General features: G+C 36.2%; 2 protein-coding genes across 2 annotated transcripts; both read left to right on the forward strand.

The window, feature by feature from the left end:
* The first annotated feature begins 4,902 nt into the window (after positions 1 to 4,902).
* On the forward strand, positions 4,903 to 5,641 carry LOC136410865 (uncharacterized). Its single transcript, XM_066393222.1, has 3 exons — positions 4,903 to 5,062; positions 5,113 to 5,239; positions 5,361 to 5,641. The coding sequence occupies exons 1-3, from the start codon at positions 4,955 to 4,957 to the stop codon at positions 5,582 to 5,584; spliced, it is 459 nt and encodes a 152-aa protein (XP_066249319.1). The 5' UTR covers positions 4,903 to 4,954; the 3' UTR covers positions 5,585 to 5,641.
* A 1,315-nt stretch (positions 5,642 to 6,956) lies between these two features.
* LOC136410903 (uncharacterized) lies at positions 6,957 to 8,956 on the forward strand. Its single transcript, XM_066393268.1, has 3 exons — positions 6,957 to 7,122; positions 7,178 to 7,301; positions 8,552 to 8,956. Exons 1-3 carry the CDS (start codon positions 7,012 to 7,014, stop codon positions 8,779 to 8,781), a joined length of 465 nt encoding a protein of 154 aa, XP_066249365.1. The 5' UTR covers positions 6,957 to 7,011; the 3' UTR covers positions 8,782 to 8,956.
* The last annotated feature ends 10,677 nt before the right edge of the window (positions 8,957 to 19,633 follow it).

A 19,633-nucleotide genomic window follows, 5' to 3' on the forward strand; every position in this document is an offset into this window, starting at 1 on the left:
TAGTTTTAGGGAGGAGCAGGACGAGAGTTCCTTTAATTATATTGGGTTCGATCAATGTTGAAAGTGTCGAGATGAAGAGGTTTCTTGCCAGGTAAAATTTAAGGTACGAGTCACTTTCATGAATTATTTCACGGGTGTTCCCACGAACTTCCTTCCGACAATTTGTTTCAACACCTCATGTTCACCTCTTAAAAGTTTCTATGGATACTTTGTACTCGCGTTTATTCTATTGAGTTATGCTCCTGCGTACTTCTCCTTTGTGGCCTGTTGTAACTTAATATCACAAAATCTGACTCTAGAGGTCACCTCCTAATTATCTACTTCCTGACAGGGCGTGGGGGTGGCTGATAGGGGGTACTTATACCTATTTCTTCCGACCATTCTTCCATATTTATGTTCACCTCTTAAAAACTTGTACGGAATTTTAGCGACCGCGTTAATTCCACCGAATCGTGTTTTTTCATTGCTCCCTAACGTATTTAAGTAAAAAAACCCAACATATTTAGATAATTCCGCAAGTTATGTTCCCATATGGTACGAGTGACTTTTTATCTACAGCTCTTTCACATAATTATTCCGAATGGCTTTAGCAGGAAGTGTTATTAAATTTTTCCGATTTGGTGGGTTCACCGTTCTGCTCGATTTTGATTTACTGCATATAAAAATTTTAAATTTGAAATCCGGTTCTCGACTTCCGTAAATACGAATAAGTCATGTTCCCACGCACTCACTGGTTTCCTAAGGGAAGTATTAAAAATCTGATCGTTTCTATTAAATTCGAAATGACAAACCTGCTGTTTTATTGGTGTCTATAGGCTTACCAGGATCGATGCAGCGGACTTCCATGCTTTTCCGGTTATTTGCCTTTTTTTTAACTTGTTAATATCCAATAAATATTAAACGAGCTTGCTAATGAAGTTTCCAGGACAACGCAGCAAAATTGAATGTCGAGCTCTAATTAAATAAAACTTTGTGAATTGAAACTGGAAGCGACGTTTCAATAATCCGACAATAAAACGGGCCCACAATAATGAAAAATAATCCGCAAGAGCTAATAAATAGTAAAATTAATGAGGACATTCGCGCCCTTGTTATGACTATTTGCATGCAGGCCGGACTATTATTACGTCCGGGGTTGCATGTGTTTTATTATTGTCCTGGGGACATTAATTGTACGTAGCATTAAACCAAACACTGTATCGAGTTATAAATAAATATTTACCAGGATATTGTCCATTACAACGCCGCTCCACCGAAATTGGGTTCGCGCATGTGGGGCGAATTCAGTTTCGAATTTCTGCGGTGTTAAACATGGAAAACTTGACCTGAAGGCATCAAATGTGTATTTTGTGTCTAGGTAACTGAGATTATGTCAACTATTGTTAATCAGGGCAACCTGAAAGTCATCATAATCTATAAGGAAAAAAGTCGCCACATTCAGAAAACAGTAGGGCTACAGCGCTTTATTGCCCGGATAGTGCCATCTTCAGATATCACAAGATCAAATGAAGAGTTCCACGTCGAAACAAATTGCCAAACAAAAAGCAGTAAGCGAAGTTAAGCTTGAGGTGCTGTAGCGCTCGACTCGTGCAAATTCCCCGAATGCGCAAAGAATACTCAATCTGGAATAATCCAATATCCCAAAATCCACACTTGCCAGGACAATCATTACAGAATTCAGCTCCAAATAGCATGCATCTCTGCTTTATCCAGGAAATCAATCCCGTATTATTGTCTCTACACTGAGCGAATTTCCAGGATTATCGGCCAAAGTTCTGGAGATTTATCTTGGCAATTACCTGGAGTCGCAAATTGGGGTATGTCTTTGAAGCTGAGACAACTTAGGGCCGATTGGCTCGGGTTTTATGGCCCCATTCGGCTTCCATGTCTGTCATTATTGGTGAGTAGTTTATAGGAGTTTGTGTACCATTGATTTGAATACTCTTTAAGGCGATTGATGGCAGCAAGGGAGATTTAAGAGATTTAAGTCTGGAACAGGCGTTTGGTGGAAACATTTATATCTAGAACGAGGAAGAGTTTCCGGTCCTCAATAGCTCAAGCGAGATGGAAACGAAAAGTTTGGTTAGTAATCGTGTAAGTTAGGGATTGTTCTAATTGAGCTTAGTCATTCGATATCTTACCTGACTATAGTTATTGAGGACCAGGAACAAAATAAATCACATTTTGGCGTGAAAATGAAGAAGTCTCCGTTTTAGTTTAGAGATCCCAGCTGTGGCTTCCAGCAATCTTCCTTGCTCTGGAAAGATTCAGAATTATCTCTTGTGACACCTATAATCTTCGGTCGGTTAATAATGCTTCTAACTTGTCTTTGTTGAAATCCAATTTCAACTTTTTCATTTCACAAAGCTCTTGATCATAGTTATTACGAGCCAGGAACGATATAATCCTAAACTCTATTTGAAGATAAAGAAGTTGTTCCTAATCCAGAGTCCTCAGCTTTTATTTGTTTTCTTTTGCTCTCCTCCAGAATTATATTTCGTGATCCCCCTGTTCTTCTAGTGGTTAGACATTTTAAAACTCAGATGTCTACTATAATGGAACAAAATAATCTAAATTTCTTCTTTTCCATTCTTTTAAGCGTCTCCTCATCAATCATAGCAAAATCCCAGTAAAACCACCCCTCAGAGACATTTAGTTCTGCGCGCGATTTTTCCGCTCATTGTTCCATTGTCTAGCTTTCATATATCCCAAAATTTACAACCACTTTAGTACATTGAGAAGCGCAATTCATTTACTTACAAGGGTGGATAATGTTCGTGCAAAATTGCTCCTGTCGCACGTATGTTACCGCTGAAATGCCTGTTTTATTGCCCACTGAGATTTAATGCCCTGATCTAAGACTGGAAAATGACATAGTGGGGAGGGGGGGGGGGGGGGTCATGCCCACTCTCACTTTATTAATTCTCGAACAAAAGGCCTCTTTTCGATAAACTGGAAATTACATTAACTTGTATAATTAAAGCTTAATCCGGGAAGTTTCCAGTTTTCTTCTCGTTGCTGGGACATTTCCATTTAGCGAAGCCCTTGACGACCGAGAATGACTCTCGAAAAAGGGTCCTCGTGCACAATAAAATTAATACGACGTTTCTTTGGGACGGAGTTATTAATTTTAAGGTTTCTTTTGTTGTTTGCGAACACTTTATTGTTTAAGGCGCTTTCTTTATTATAAAGCTACACATTGTGTTCTGGAAGCCATGGATTATTCCACATAATTCGATATAAAGATAAAACTGCAGCTAAAATTCCCCATTTTCCATGCTTGTCTGTGACAGGTCATTAAAGCCTTCTCGCAATTCGTCGATCGATAAACTAAAAAGGACGTTAATTAAAAAATCTGTTACATTTCTTAATTAAGTGACTCTTTGTTCCCTTGAAACCCGCTCATTTGGATGCAAAGCGGCCATTCCGAATGCACTGTTTAGCGAAATGACGATCTTAATCTTGGAAAATGATGTTTAGGGGACAGAAAGTTGTTCTAGAATTATTAAAATTGCCTTAAAAATATTGTAGTGAAATGCGATTTTATTTAATCCCCAGTTTAAAAAGATTTGGGGATTCTTGGCACGCTAGGGGAAAGCTGAAAATGGCATAAATTGACACTGTACTAAATGCCAGAAATTCAATATAATCTCAAGAATAAAACCCAGGAAGGTGTTTAAAGGGGTTGAAAAAAATGCATCAGTAACAAACCAGATGAAATACACAATTTGTTCCCCAGTTTCAAATTGGATATACGCATCTCCAAAATCACTGTTTACCCTTAATACCTTAAAAGACCAGCAATAATAATTTTCTCTCAATGTGGCAACGTTGCGCTACGCATTTGTTCCAGACTTGCGTAGCATTGGCTTGCAAGTCTATGCTTTTATTTCAGAGTGATTGGCTTGGCAGTATTGCCACGATTTAGGAATTTTCCTGAAATCATTTATTGTATAAAGCTGCTGCTCTGTGAGCTGTAATTAAATCCTCGTTGATTTTTTCAGAGTTTTCTGCTCATTTTTCAACTGACAAAGTGACGATAGCCCCAACGTAAGTTAATTAAAAAGAGGTTTGGATTCATCTTCGCGCTAACTGTAAGTTTCAATTACTTAACTGAACATTTGAAACATAAAATTCCAGCGTCGCATTCTTAAAGGAGTTTCATTCCCTCTGACAGCCTACAATATTATTATTTCAATATTCAAAGAATATTGTTATCGCTCATTTTAGGGGCTTTAAGAATCGAAACTAATGAATTAAGTAAGTGCTGATTTTCCAGTTCTAAGGTCCTCTTTTGTTCCGTTATTGATAAGATCGAACTAGATAGCGAGAATGATTGTTCTTAAGTAGAAATCACTTTCATCAAGTGCCATCAAGTTATCTGCAAGATTTATTAGGAAAAAGTTCTAAAGAAAAGAAGAAAAAGACGCTTAAACTCAGAATTATGTGGCCCAAAAGTTCGGTTTTTTAGCAAGTAGAGTAGAAACTTTGAAATATGTTTTGTGGCTAAAATTCATTTTGGAATCCGCAAACTGACTTCATTACAAAAACGAAATAAAGCACCTTCCAACAGGTAAAATGTCCAAAAGGAGAAAAGAAAAATTCCCATATCGTGGAAACTATAGGAGGCAACACAATCAGGAAAACTCTAGAAAAACTGTAAAAATGGTAAAAGTTACTCAATCTGAAGATCTTTGCTAGAGAAGAACCCCCTCATATTATGAAAATTTTTAATTAATCATGTGAAAATTGTAAGATTTTTCAAAGAAATTCTCCTGTAAACAGTAACTGTAAACAGTAAAAATTCTTAATTAGAAAATCACTGATTAAAGATATAAAATAATACCTGATACTGATAACATCAGTAATTATTATCACAAAGTCAACCTTGATGTAATAAAATTTTCTATAAAACCTCGGACAGTATTTTAAATTCCTTACAAATCACTTGAAAATGCAGTTGCTTTCGTTCTTAAGCATCTTTGTGGTACTGGCCGCAGTACTGGCCAATAATCCCCCATTCCGGAACAACGATTTCGAATATTTGATATCAAATACTAAGGTACGGTTTCAGTATTTGAAAAGCTATTAAATAATTTCAGTGCGTTTCAGTTGCCTTATTTAGAAGCATATGCCGCCTGTAAACGGTACGGGTATACCTTGGCTATTGAAAAATCTGCAGAAGATACTGTAAAGGTCAACGAGGCCCTCGGGAAGGATGGAGATCTTGTTGATGAGAGTAAGTACTCATTCAGGAATTTTTAAATTTCAGAAGAAGACTGGCAAGTTTATTGCAACAACATTGCTCACAAACAATAGCTCAAAATTACTAATTTTTCACGAAATTTCTTATTTCTCAGGGCACTTTCTGGGAGGTATCCGTGAGAACAGTGTGGTCTTTTTGAACAAATGGATGTGGCTAGAACAAGGGGAAATGTTTAACTACACGAATTGGTATCCCGATGAGGAGCTCAGCTATGATTGCCTTTCGAAACATGCCGTTAACTCCACTGGCTACCAAGGTGAATGGACAACGGATATCTGTACTGAAGCTCATTATTTTATTTGTCAAAAGAACTTTTAATTAGTTAAAAATTGCAAGGAAAAATTTCGAAACTTATGTGGAAATAATAAAACTTAGCCACTGAAACCTCGGAGTAGTGATATGTAAAATAACCAGTGGCGGAGCAACTCATTTTCGAAGGAAACATTCCCGAAATTTTTGGTTTCCAAAAATGTATGAAACTTATAAGACTGAGACATCAGTAACTTACCGTATTTTAACTATAATTAGATTTGTATGTAGTTTGAAAAAAATTCACTGTAAGTCTGTAAAAGCAGGGGCGTACAAAATACGATAGATATTACCAACATATATTAATTTGGCAAATTGCTAAATCTCAAAATGTCGTGATACGCCAGTAGTTTGATGTTTACTTAATAATCTCTATAATCTAAATTTCTTTAATTTAATTACAGTTAAATAGTGGCGCGTTGAATGCAATTTGGAGATAATAATAATCAATCAAATCAAAACACGACTAAACAAGATAAATAATTGGAGAAAAATGCTGGGTCTTAAAACATGTGATACATGTAACCAAGGAGGAACTGCTTACTTAGCAGGCCTACGTAAATTTGCTTCGCACCAAGACTACTTACTGTGAAGTGTGAACCCCAACACTATGCGTTATCAGCAGTTAGGAATTTTTGTAGTTAATTGCTGATAATCTTACCCATCCATCGCCTTTTTTACCGATGTAAAATAAGAGTGACCAATTCACAATATGACTATTTTCAACAATTTTGAAACAACAACTCTAATTTTATGTAAAATTCATAAGACATTTCCCTATAGTAAACTTTTACAGAAATAACTGCAGCAGCACTGAGAGTACCCCCGCTTCAATCCGCAAAAATGAAATATCCAAGAATTATTCAGAATTCGTGGAAATATTCTAAAATTTCCTCATTTTTTTCCTCTGCACCTCTTCTTAGATTTTTAAAATGCAAAATTGACATTTGAAATATGCGTGCTTTGATTATTTATAACACCGACGAATCCTCATAAATTTTCTTGGAGCTTTTGTGTGTTTCTTCAATGTGCTGATGGGATTCAAACGTGCATCGGTTATTTTTTGATAAAAATAGGGAAAATCTCTTTGAATATTTTTAACAGCGGATCTCTCAACAAACCGATAATGAGTAATTCTCATCATTCAAGTCCGAGAAATTTCTTCAAGTTGGTAATAACTCAAGCATTCCATTCCATTCCAATTTCGAGTCGCCGATATATCTATCTTAAGTCAACAATTATCCTATCTTAAAAGCGTTGTTTTTCTTTTCAGAAATCATATTAATAATTCCTCTTATAGATAGTATCTAAAATGACCTCGAGTGCAGACTCCTTCATTTTTTATCGTCTGAAACTGTATATATTTATACACAAGGTAATTTTATAAATAAACTTCAGGTTAGTGTGCATATTGATCAACACGACGCGAGTCCGACATGCTCAAACTTTTAGTTATTTTTACTATCGTAGCTGTGGTAAGAGATAGCGGAGCCTCTATCACCACCACTGCACCTCTAACTAAAAAATACGATGTTTCCAAAATTCCAGTAAAATGAAATCGTAAAGTCATATTCAAAAAATGGTGAAAAATTTTAATTTTAGGCTCGATTCCTCGATGCTTATGCCGCATGTAAAAGAAAAAAACATAATTTAGCCGTAGAACGCTCTAAAACCGAAACTGCAAATATTCGTAACGCCATCACTAAAGCTGGCCGCGAAAACATTGGTGAGTACATAAACTTTTATTTATATACAGTGTGAAAGTTTTGGACGGAACTGTTCATATAACTAAGATGCCGAACATATGCGGTTAAAATCCTCGGACACGTCGATTTTTATTTTTTCTTGTGGTTTTTTCGAAGGTAAATTCATGTATACAGAGTGTCTAAAGATCAGGTATGATTCAGGTATGATTTCATTTTTGAATTTTTCGCAAAATTCTAAGTGTGTTTCATGTACCATGTCCTATACCCAAACGCAACAGGTCTCGAGAAATTTATGATTGATCATATCAGAAACTAAAATTTTTGATTTATTTTAAAATTTTTTTGGTCCCGAAAAGAACCCATTTAATACAAAGTAAAACAATAAGCAACAATTAAATTAAATGGTCAAATTGGATCTCACCTACTTCTTGACAGTAAGCAAAGCGGTGAATGAACTCCTGTTTGACATTTTGAAGCATTGCTGGGGTAATTGTTCTTATTTCATTACGGATTCTTTCTTTTAAGGTTTCAATAGTTGCTGAGTGGTTAAAGTATACCTTACTCTTAAGATAACCCTATAGAAATTAATCTAAAGGCGTGAGGTCAGGTGATCGTGCCGGCCATTCAATTACCCCTCGTCTCCCAATCCAGCGTTCAGGAAAAATGTCATTTAAATAGGCCCTAATATCAACGTGGTAATGAGGAGGTGCTCCATCATGTTGAAACTATAAAGTATCACGGGGAATATCAGGATGATTCTCATTTGGATATAGCTTAACAAGAGCAGCAACAAGATCTATGAGCAATTCTAAATAATTTTCACCCGTTAATGTTTCGTCAATGAAACAGGGTCCTAAAATTCTGTTGCCAACTATTCCGGCCTAAACATTTACCTTTTTTGGAAATTGAGTGTGAGTCTCCATCATCCAATGAGGATTCTGGGGTGCCCAATAGCGATAGTAGAGAATATAGACCTATTGCGTTTAGAAATGGGACATGGCACATGAAATACACTTAGAATTTTGCGTAGAATTCAAAAATGAAATAAAAAATAGGTGTTTCCGTTTGAAAAAACAAAGTTGGTAGCCGTACCTGATATTTGAACTACCTTGTATACATGAATTTACCAAAGAAATAAAAAATAAAAATTGACGTGACTGAGAATTTTGGCCGCAAATGTTAGACATTTTAGTTATATGGACTGTTTCATCCAAAATTTGCACACTGCATAATTTTAAAAATGCAGGAATATTTAACACAATTCTCCTAGATTTAGGGTATTACATAGGGGGATATTTAGAACACACCGATGATTTCAAATCCTCCAGTTGGCTTTGGCTGGACACAGGGAACGCCTTAAATTATTTCAATTGGTACTCCATAGCACCAAATGACACCTGGTATTGTCTGTTTAAACAAGGGTCACAGGAAACCGATTACAAATGGAGTGGCTCGCTTTGCAATGAGCGCCGATATTTCATATGTGAATATACACAATAGCCTAATTAAATATAATATGTATAATATAATCGTTCGATGAAGCCTTTAATTCGTTTTTTTGTTAATTTCTAAATACCGTCTCCAACATTTTATTTAAAATAGTAGTGTACAAGAATGAGATAAATGATTTAAAATTTGTGGTTTGGTTCAAGTAAATACAAAAATATTTATTACACGCCACTGACTTTTTATACGATAATAGCTTTACGAGAACTCCATTGTGCAATGTCTCATTGAGTATCACTTTTAAATAAATGTTATTTAACAGTACCTAACATGATAAAATATCATCGGCATGCGTTGCTTAGTTTTTGGTGGAAAATCCCGGGATTTATTTTAATTTTAAAATTATTCAAATCTCACAGCGATGTCTTGTACCTTGACTACACCACTGAGCTTAGCATTTGTATGTCATATAATTTTTAATTTGTTCTCAGAATGCCTCTGAATTCCAATATTGAACATCCTTTCTCCCTTTAATCTGAAGTTTCCTGATACACACTGCATACTACTGTCTTTTGCAAACTATGAAAATACACAGAATTATTTTCGAAATAAAAAAAATTGAGGGCGACGTAGTGAAAGGCTGAGGCGCCTCGCCGAAGAAATGGAACTAAAATTAAAATTTCAGCATCTCATAGTTTTAATAGTAAACTAATCTCCTGGTTTATGGTATACACCATTGTCTTTTTATGCAGTCAAAACCAGTTCAAGTGGAAACATAGGAATTGTACAAGTGAGAGAAGGACCGCATAAGATTTAATATGTCTGCGACAAAGACCTAGAAAGTGGGTTGCACAGTTGGCGGTTGACGTGGGCGGAGTAGTTCCTATGTTTGCTGAATCTCTCACCGTGTTAGACATTTTATTCATAATAAGTTCTAATGATGTATTAAATTTGTTTTGAATTTTTACTTATTTATAAATTATTGCACATTTCCCCATTATAACATAACTTAGCTATTTCATTAATGAACATGATAACTTGAATTTACTGACATTTGGATATTTGTTTATGATCTGTTGATCGGCCAAAGACTATAATTAAATCTGACGTTACTAGTGAAGGGTTAATAGACGATACAAAACAGAAAGATACCGGAAAATAAAACAAATTGACCAGTACAGGTAAAGCATGTGAAGAATTTTCATTTTAACTAGAAGAGTTACTTGCTTTAATTTTTTCTATTTATTTACAGTGCTACTTTTTGCTCCTATAGTTCTTAAAATTTCAATAACCGCAAAGGCAGTCAAATCGATACTAATCTAAACATCGAAGTGGACACGCCTCCAGGACTGACTCCGCCCACATCAACCGCGCACCGTGCAACGCACTTCGTTGATCTTTGTCGCAGACATGTTAAACCTTATGCGATCCTTCTTCCACTTGCACAATTTATATCGAGGGTATATTGTAAATAAGAAAAGTGTAATACAGGTCACGCAAACTCTCAGGTTAATTGCAGCTAAACCGAGTCAGTTAGGGTTGGCTAATCCATTTGAAACATCACTACTTAATTATTAAAAAAAAAACAAATGGACTTGTATTAATTTAAAAGTTGATCAGATATTGTCAACATTGTCATTCTCGCAAACCAAATAGAAGAGAGCGGTGCAAGAGACCGAATTGCAAAGTCCATCGTTGGTGGCCGGGAACAATTTCAGCAAACGATCATCATTGGTAGCATCCACCGGGTGCCTATTAGAGTATTCGAAAGTTGTTCCTGATTTGAACCACATCCATTCGCCATTAAACACGTCCGCTTTTTTTTTTAATCCTCCGTTGAAATCAGGATTCCTGTGCCTTCCAATTTCTCCATTAGACTATAGAAAATTTGCAGTAACTAGTCTGGTCAGAAACCAGAAGGGCGGCATTGATATAGTGTCTTTAGCACTTCTTTCAACACCCAGAGTGTATCCATATTATTTGAAATTGACTAGAGCTTCTAGGGAAGTTAACTGCTTCAGTAAATTAATAAATTCTGTATATTAAGCCTTAAAGTTTCTATTTTTTACCACAAAGTTGGACACATAGTAATTGATAGGGCCTGAGCAATAAGTACTACTCAAGGGGTGCTTTAGATTTGAGTCAAACACCATTGAGACTGGGAAGAGAAGGACTATTTTAACCATGATCATGATAATTTGAGAGTTTATTATGAACTAAATTGGAATGTTTAATATGGAAATGTGAACAATGAGGCATCTGACGTGGCAATAAAGTAGTACCTGGCGCATTTATACTTGGGGTAAAAGTAGAGTTTGTCTCATAAACAGCTGCTTCGCAGCTATAAATTTCTTATATTTAACTAGGAAAGGGATACACCTCTAGGTCCGAAAGAGGATAGAAAGATTTCTGTGATATTGCTTAGCCCAGTTATTAAATTCGTGATAAAATGAATGATGCATGATCAACGGAACAATCTTATATATATATATATATATATATATACATAATATAATACTTTGTGATTTGAATGAATAACGCTCGGTATGCATGGCAAATGCAATTTTCCATTAGGAGCAATTTTCTTTCCAGCTTTGAAAGTCCCAAATGGAAAATCCCAAAGTTAATGTATGCTTGTGTAGGGTAATTCCCAGTTTTCAGTTACCAGAAATGCCATAAATTCGTCTCTCCCCTGTGATTTTATCATTCAGCCTTGAGGTGACGAAAAGGGAATCGAAATGAGGTCTCAGTGATTTAAGGGTGACATCCCCTTTCTCAGCAAATGGGGGAGAGAGCTCAACTATCAATTTCTTATTTAGCAGCAGACATCTTTGTAAAAGCTAAAGAATGTAGGCCTGGCCCTTGCTTTCAAGTGTCTCAGCCCGATCCATCAAGATAATCTCAAGCAAGACTGGTATACAGGTTCATACATTTGTATCAATTTATTTCTCTGTTTCAAATAAGTTGAACAAGACTTGATTACCGGATGACGGTTCTAGCCGAGCTCGAATGAGAGGTATACCCGACCTGGCCAGAACCCGATTTGAGACCGGAAGAGCACAAAAAACTCTATTTTGGAAACTTAAAAGTTAAAAATTCAGTACTGCAGCTGAAGTTATACTGGCGCTGTTATATGTAACATTAAGTTGCATTAAGACGATGCTTATTGGCGCAACTGCCCGATTTTTCACTCTCGGAATAGCTAAGGAAATTGAATATCTAACGTCCTTATTAAAATCAAAAATACTTTTTTTTAGACAGCCACTGGAATTTTGCTAAACTACCGAATATTTTTTATCAATCACTTTTAGACGTCCTATATCTCGTGCAGATACCTACTTCAAACATAAATCTATTAACGATTTTGGCACTAATTGCTGAGCAATTTTTTCTCTTAAAAGTCCCTTGACCTCAAGTAATTACCTTCTTTTTTCCTAAGCTAGAACCTTTAATTACCCTAATCGTCCAGACTCAACATGCAGCCTAATATTGCCTTATCAAAGCGTCATTAGGTTGGATTTTTTGATATACGGCACAGCAATGAAGGGTTCCGGACACGCAATAACACACGGAACAATGACTTTTTCCCTTTTGTGTCCCGAAAAGAAAGCGATACTTCCCTTTGCCTGGCCTCAGGCAAATAAAATTATTCAAAAGAGCCCTCCATTTAGTACTCTGAACCTTTAAGGTTTTTGATTGCGTTGAGTCAGGTAGCAAAAAGCGGAAGAAGATTACGAATGACATGAATATATTCCCAAAAATATTAATTAATTTGCTTAGAGTCAGGTCCTTTAATCTCAGGTTAAAGGGCCTTAATTTTCGGAATAGTTTAGTTCTGAAAGGGCTCTAATTCAATACGCTCCCTAATGTGCTCAAATTGTCCCGATGCGACCACACAAACGCAGCCTTTCTAATCTAGTGCTAACTACCTGAAAGCAAATTGTACTTACTCCCTACATTGGCGGGATTAATGAGACATTCCAGTGGTCGATGAGTAGTGTCCGGAAAAAGGACTAAACCTAGGTAGGGCCCTCATTAATAAAAAATCTGTGAAACTATCCGGAGGGAAACGAACTTCTACACAAAGCTATGTATACTTCTTTTCATAAAAATTGCAACACCTAGAAACGCGCGTATTTTAATGAAACTTTGTAAATATGCACTGCACAACTATACAAAATAAATGATGTAACTTGCAAGTGAGCCGAAGTCCAGAAAATCTTTAAAATTCGAATAATGTGTATACCACCCTCAGAAATTCGTCTGGGCATGCTTCCAAGTAAATAGTCGATTTTCTCTTGAGGTAGTGTATCCCAGGCAATTTCAATTGCATTTCGTAACTCTGATAAAGTACGTCATGGGTTCACCAGTGTGGTAATTCTTCTTCCTGTCATGTCCCATATACGTTCTATGAGGGAAAGATCAGGAGAGCGTGGAGGCCAAGGAAACACATTAACGTTGCGACGTTATAGATGAGCCATAGCTATACGAGCAATATGTGGCCGTGCATTGTTTCGCTGGGAAAGCACCTTTCCAATACATTGAATGTATGGTATAGCTATTGGTTCTAACACTTTCTGTACATGTCACTCGGAGTTATATGTAAAATCTGATTAATTGTACTACAACTACAACTAAATACGAATACCAATTTTAATTGGTAAGTAGTATATTTCTGATATGTATTATTTTGATACTCTGTTTGCCAACTCAACTGGTTTTTTATTCAAGAAACTAAAGCAAATAAATCGCCTTAACAGTAACGAAGATTTCAATAACCAGCCACACAAAGAAATATATTTATTGCCCCTCGATATATCAAAAGGGAGACAAATGGAAGCTGTGTCACGGCTGTCGCAACAACAACCAGTCACGTATTAGAAATCCATTTATACCCAGAAACCAACACGTTTTGTCTTCGACGCCATAAATCTCAACCTTTTGCCTTTTAGACAACCGTTTGTCGAAACCCTTTAAAATGAGAGCAGAACGTGTTCAGATCTGCTTTAGAATTATTAAATTGTTAACAATCCTTTCACTACTACAATCTAAACACTCCCATTGTCAAGAGCAGGCAGGCACAATGCGTCTTGAAAGTCTCGTCTTTCGTTCCTGAGATCTTGAAGAGAGCTTATCATTTTAAGAGATAATTTTCTGGATGGCGCTTTTAAGCTCCGAGTCGATTGTAAGGCCCGCCAAGAGGATTAAAAGCGTTTTATGCATATTTCTCCCTATAAAGACGAACAAGAGGGAGATAATGTCCTGTCTTTGATGAAAAGAGAGGTATATGGGTCTAGTTGAATCGAGACAATTCGAGAGTAAATTTGTAATATTCTGGTATTCTTGTCAAATGGGCGATATAAATTTTGTGCAACAATAGCAAAATGGAGAAAAAATCAAATTAACAACTCAGCTTTTGTAGGGGAAATCTTGCCCCTAGGGGCTATAAATAAGCTGAAAATTTAGCAATATACGTAAAGATTCATGGTATCTAAGGCTGCTCCTCTTTCAGGATTTTCAGGACTTAGGATGGAAACAACGCGAAAATAAGACGTTGCCAGTTTGAAAAGCAGAAATTGAGGAGTCAGAGTGATGAGTTGGTTTTACGTTAAAAGGAAATTTGTAGATTTTACAGATGTGTGTGTAAATACCTAAATCTCACAAGTCCAAAAGAAAACTATTAAGGGCACACAAGCATGCTTCTCTTTCGACCATCTATTATTATTTATTGATATATTTTGAATTACTAACACCGATAAGGGGATCAGTGGCAGAGCGTGGCACGTAAAATGTGATTTACTAGCCCCTGATTAGACTTTAATTATTAAGGACACACTAGAACTAAAGAATGATTTGCAAAATCCACTAGGTATCAGATATCAGGGGCTTCAACGGACTTACTTACAACCATATACAACACCTGAAAGAATTTCATCATTTAGTTGCTTATTAAGGTCTAAGTAGGTTGTTTTCATACATACATATTGGAGTAAGCTCGTCTTTTGTGACAAAATAACGCTAACGTATATATATTTTGTAAGTTGGAACAAAATCCTTTTTCGTGATTAATGAGACAAAAATTAATTACTTTAATCAACAAAGCGCGAAAAGGAAGTTCAGTTAGGTATTGTTAGGAATAAAGTGGGGACTACCAAATGTAATTTGGAAGCCCCTAATTTGGCTTTATTAGGGGCAAAACATTATTAACCAATGCTTATTTCAAAAACTTCAGGCTGCTCTACGAATTGTCAAATATTAGGGGCGTAGAAAGGCTTACCGACTGTCTCATACAAATATTGATATACGCTATCCTCTATGGTAATTTTTAGGGGCTTAGGATGGAATATTCGGTATGATTTATAAATTTGAAATGAAATCCTCTTTCCTCGATTTATTAAGGGAACAATAATAATTATTGCGATTAGGCGTTCATTAATCAGAGAGTACATGCATGGCCTATCAAGAACGATGCATATACCGTTCGGCTCTAAATTGTCCCCTCACTTGTAACAAATTATATATTTTTTTAAAATTCAAAAGCAGTATTAACTAGGACAAAAAATACTATCTTTTAACATTTTTTTTTTTTAATGTTACTTATGTCGCCGGTAGTGCAAAATGACCAATTTTTTAAATTTGAAACATGCGTCACGGGATATCTCAAATTAAAGGTCTTTTAAAACTATATTCAATGGTGCATTGCGACTCAAAATCTATTAATTAGTTTTTGAGAAAAACAGCTGTGAATTTCGTAAAAATGCAATACAAACTCAGTTAAATAGTGCGTAATCGATGAAAAACTTGTTTGTTGATAGGATTGGTTTGTTTCAATTTTGTGCGTGCTAACAGCTTTCGGTTTAAAGAAAAAAAAATAAAAATAACCAAAGACTGTGTGTGAGCACAAAATTGAACATAAACCAATTTCCTATCAACAAACAAGTTTTGTCATTGTTTACGTACCTAATTGAGTTTGTAACGCGTTTTTTACCAAATTCATAGCTGATTTTCTCAAAAAACTAATGGATAGATTTTAAATGGCAATACACTATTGAATATAGTTTTGAAAGATCTTTAATTTGAGGTGTTACTTGGTCCACGTTTAAATTTAAAAAAATCGGCCATTTTACACTACTGATGACGTAAGCAACACTTTTAAAAAATGTTAAAAGATAGTATTTTTTGTCCCATTTAATGCTGCTTTTGAATAAAAAAATAATAATAATTTGGTAAAAAGTAAAAGGGGGAGGGTACAGTTTAGAGTCGCCTGGTATAACCCCTGATAATCCTGAACTTTCTCACACAACCCCACCATGTCCAAGAATTATCCTTTATCTATGTTGCACACAAAGAATTCTCTTTTGAACCCTTTTGTTTGTTCATCTTTAAACTGCAAAAACTGCCATAATCCGACCATTTTCCAGCAAACTAATCCGAACCTAAAAATGGAAAATATGAAGCTTCGCTGGATTATTATTAGCAAGCGAAATTATTAACTCCGCTTTGGGGCCGCAGCAGGGCTTTTAATTAAATTTGTTTGTAATTTTGCGGTCTCATTTCAGCCGATATTCGGTTATGTTGACAACAAACATAAACCACTTTTTGACGTCACATAGAGCAACTTACAAACTAAAGCTAATTGTGGATGACAGAAAGCTGGTCCCCAAGGGATGTTGCTTCCATAGTAAAATATCTAATGATGTGAATAAATGTGTGTGGATACCTCAATGTTGATTATAAATCCATAATTCAAGCCCAAAAAGGAAATAAGCTCATCTGACACGGTAGCTTAATGTTTCATTTATATGGTAATTGCCCATTACTTGTTGCTGACGTTGAGGAATGGATACGGAAATAACCTCCCGGCCATTAGGTCTAGTGTGACCGAAGTTTCGTCAGCTAGTTTACCAGCTCTCAATTTGCAACTACACGTAGGCCATCTAAATCCTTCCTCTAACTGGCTTTAAAGGGAACAATTCCGGGATTTAGCGGGAACAAGAACGGATTCCAGGGGGAGAGCTATGGAAAGTGGCAAGACAGCATCTCCCTTAAGATGGATTTTAAGTTTAGCTCAGATTAATGCAGACATTGGCTACATTAGAGGCATTAGAGATGAATATGCAAATTCTTGTTATCGTTGAATCAATTTGAGGAGTTTCTGGACTTCAGCATATAATGCTTGATCTCGAACAGCAGAACTGGTAACCATGAAAACACCAATAAGAGCTTCTTTGGAGGAGCTCCTGGACCACAATATCTGTCACTTAAATTGAGAACGAGATTTTTTTACATAAGACGATTTATTTAACAAACATCTCTTTAACTAACACTTTAAAATCTCATTACGCTTACTCATCCCGAAATCCTCGCAGCCATTTGCAGGCTCTCGAAACTTTTATAGTCCAGAACTTTTACGTTCTTAGTTGACGACGCTATTAATTTAGTGTCAACGTTGTTAGACCCGATCGTAAAAAGGTAAGGAAGTTTCGCGAGGAATTTCCTGCGTTAAAAGGCTTTTCAGAAATTAATTTGTCAGCTCTAAAGCCAAGTTGTGATGCAACAACAACCTTACTGCATTAATCACTCCGAACACACGTCGCCACAAATCCCAATCAAATCCCATTAAGCCTATCCAGACATCAAAAGGCGACATCCAGACACCGAACCTGGCAAAATATCAAATCTGCCTTTGCGGCTGCATAATGTATGCCGCGCTATCTAATATAGATGAAGGAAGTCTAATTGGTACACGCAGCGTGTTGACATTTCCCTAATACAGCCAGGGACGGATGAGCCTGGGGCCAATAAATATTTAAATTAAGACGTGGGTAAAGGCAGGGGCCACGAGTTTCTGGAGTTTTTCCCTTCACGATTGTCTTTTTTTCCAATCCCTGGGCCCCATGGAATGGTTTTTATGCGTATCACAATCCTGAGACGTGTGATACACATTTCGTTATACGACACAACATGAAGGCTCGTGAAGCACATATTAATAATCGAAACATGCTTGTGTAGCGCGCTTGGAAGTACTATTTGTGGGCGTCATAATCCTGAGAAGTACCATATGCATTTCTCTAATTAGCACAACATTGAAGCTTAGCAAACACCCATTATTCTTTCAAAGTAATGAAAGAATAGGGAGCAAAAATGATGGCTATTTTTGAGAATAGCTCTAGAAGTATCCAACCTGACATATAAATGGCGATTTTTCTATTAAAAATTTGACAAATATTACAGAAATCTAAGCTTAAAAAGCTTATGTCTAAAGATTAAGGGTGTTACGTCAATTTGTGTTTATTTTGAAGCCTTTTTAGGTAACACTTTTGGAGATTTTGTGAGCATGAAAAATTGGTTATCGATATGTAATTCAATACTTTAATTTGAAAGGTCCTACAAAATCAAAGCGGAGTTAGATCCTTCTCTGGCAGAACCCGGTCCTTCGTTATCAACTGTAAAATATTGAATGGCAAGATTTAAACGCAGTCGTACGAGCTGCCAAGACGAATTCCGCAGTGGTCGATCCAATGAGGTGACCACTCCAAAAATTGTGATGAAAATCCATAAAATTGAATTGGAAGACCGTTGGTTAAAATTGCACGAGTTAACAAACATGATACACATTTTAAAAAGTACTGTATATCGCATTTTGAGCGAACAACTGGATATAAAAAAGCTGTGTGCAAGATAGGTGCCACGATTACTTACAGACTCAAAGGGGAGATTTCGCTCCAAAAAGGGCGAAAACCGTTCCATCTGCAGGAAAAGTGATGGCCAAAATCAATTAACATGCTTTCGAACTTTTTCCTCGCCCACCCTGTTCGCCAGATTTAACCCCCTCGGATTATTTTTTATTTTCAAGCTTGAAAAATAGCTGGGTGGAAAGAGATTTGCCAATAATGAAGAGGTGGAGTCTCAGGTTGATGCCTGTTGTGAAACATTCGAAGCTTACTATAAATAGGGCATAGAAGCGAAAGAACATTGGTGGGAAAAGTGTGTTAATCTCAAAGGAAACTATGTTGAGAAATAATGTAATATTTTCCATTTTTTTTTCTTTAACTGTTAGGTCAGGTACTTTTGGGACTATCCTCGTATGTGCATTGAATGTCTGTAGGCAAAATTTGTTTGAATATTTGACCGTTGTTAATTATCTGATCAGAAGGACTAATCACCTTCCTTTCGATCTTGAATTTCCGTATTAAACTCTGTTCTAATCGAAAGCGTCGTGGCCGATTTGTTACGTGATACTTTGACCGAGAAGCAATCGACACCTCGATTACTTTAAAAGCGAGCTATTAAGTATAGAGGAACGTACATCATCGGTGAGCAATTTCGGTTGGATAATGTTACGGAATGGAGTATTTGTGCTAATTTAGTTTGCCAGGAACAGAATTAAAATTGCGTTGAACATTGAAGATGCCTTGAGGGGTGGAGGGTGGTTTAGGAGCTTGCAAGCTTGAAACTCATTTGTAACTTTCCAGGAAAGTGGTTTTGACATTTCTTTCGGTTTTTTATTTTATTTATTTCACTAAATTGTGAATATATATATATATATAACACTAAATGAGTGTTGGGAATAAAAGGAGAAGTATTTTCGCTTGGTGAGAAGTTCTTGAAGAAATCGAGGGGTATTCGAGGGAGTATTTGAGGAGGAAAAAGCAAAGTAATGTAACTTAATGATAAGAGGGTAATAGATTTTATAGCACAAGATCCGCATTTATACAGGGTGGTGCACCGAAAAGATTCCACTCAGATTTTTTTCTCGTAAACGAATAAATGAAAATAGCTCAAACACTTAAACCTTAGTTTTTAGGGGGGAACATTTTTTAGCATATTTTCACCCCCTCTGCTTTAACCCCTACCAAGAAATGGCTTAAAAGGGCCCTTAAAATCTTAAATGGAAAAGGGGGGC

The sequence above is a fragment of the Euwallacea similis genome, chromosome 9 (genome assembly GCF_039881205.1).
Source record: "Euwallacea similis isolate ESF13 chromosome 9, ESF131.1, whole genome shotgun sequence".
Classification (NCBI taxonomy): Eukaryota; Metazoa; Arthropoda; class Insecta; order Coleoptera; family Curculionidae; genus Euwallacea; species Euwallacea similis.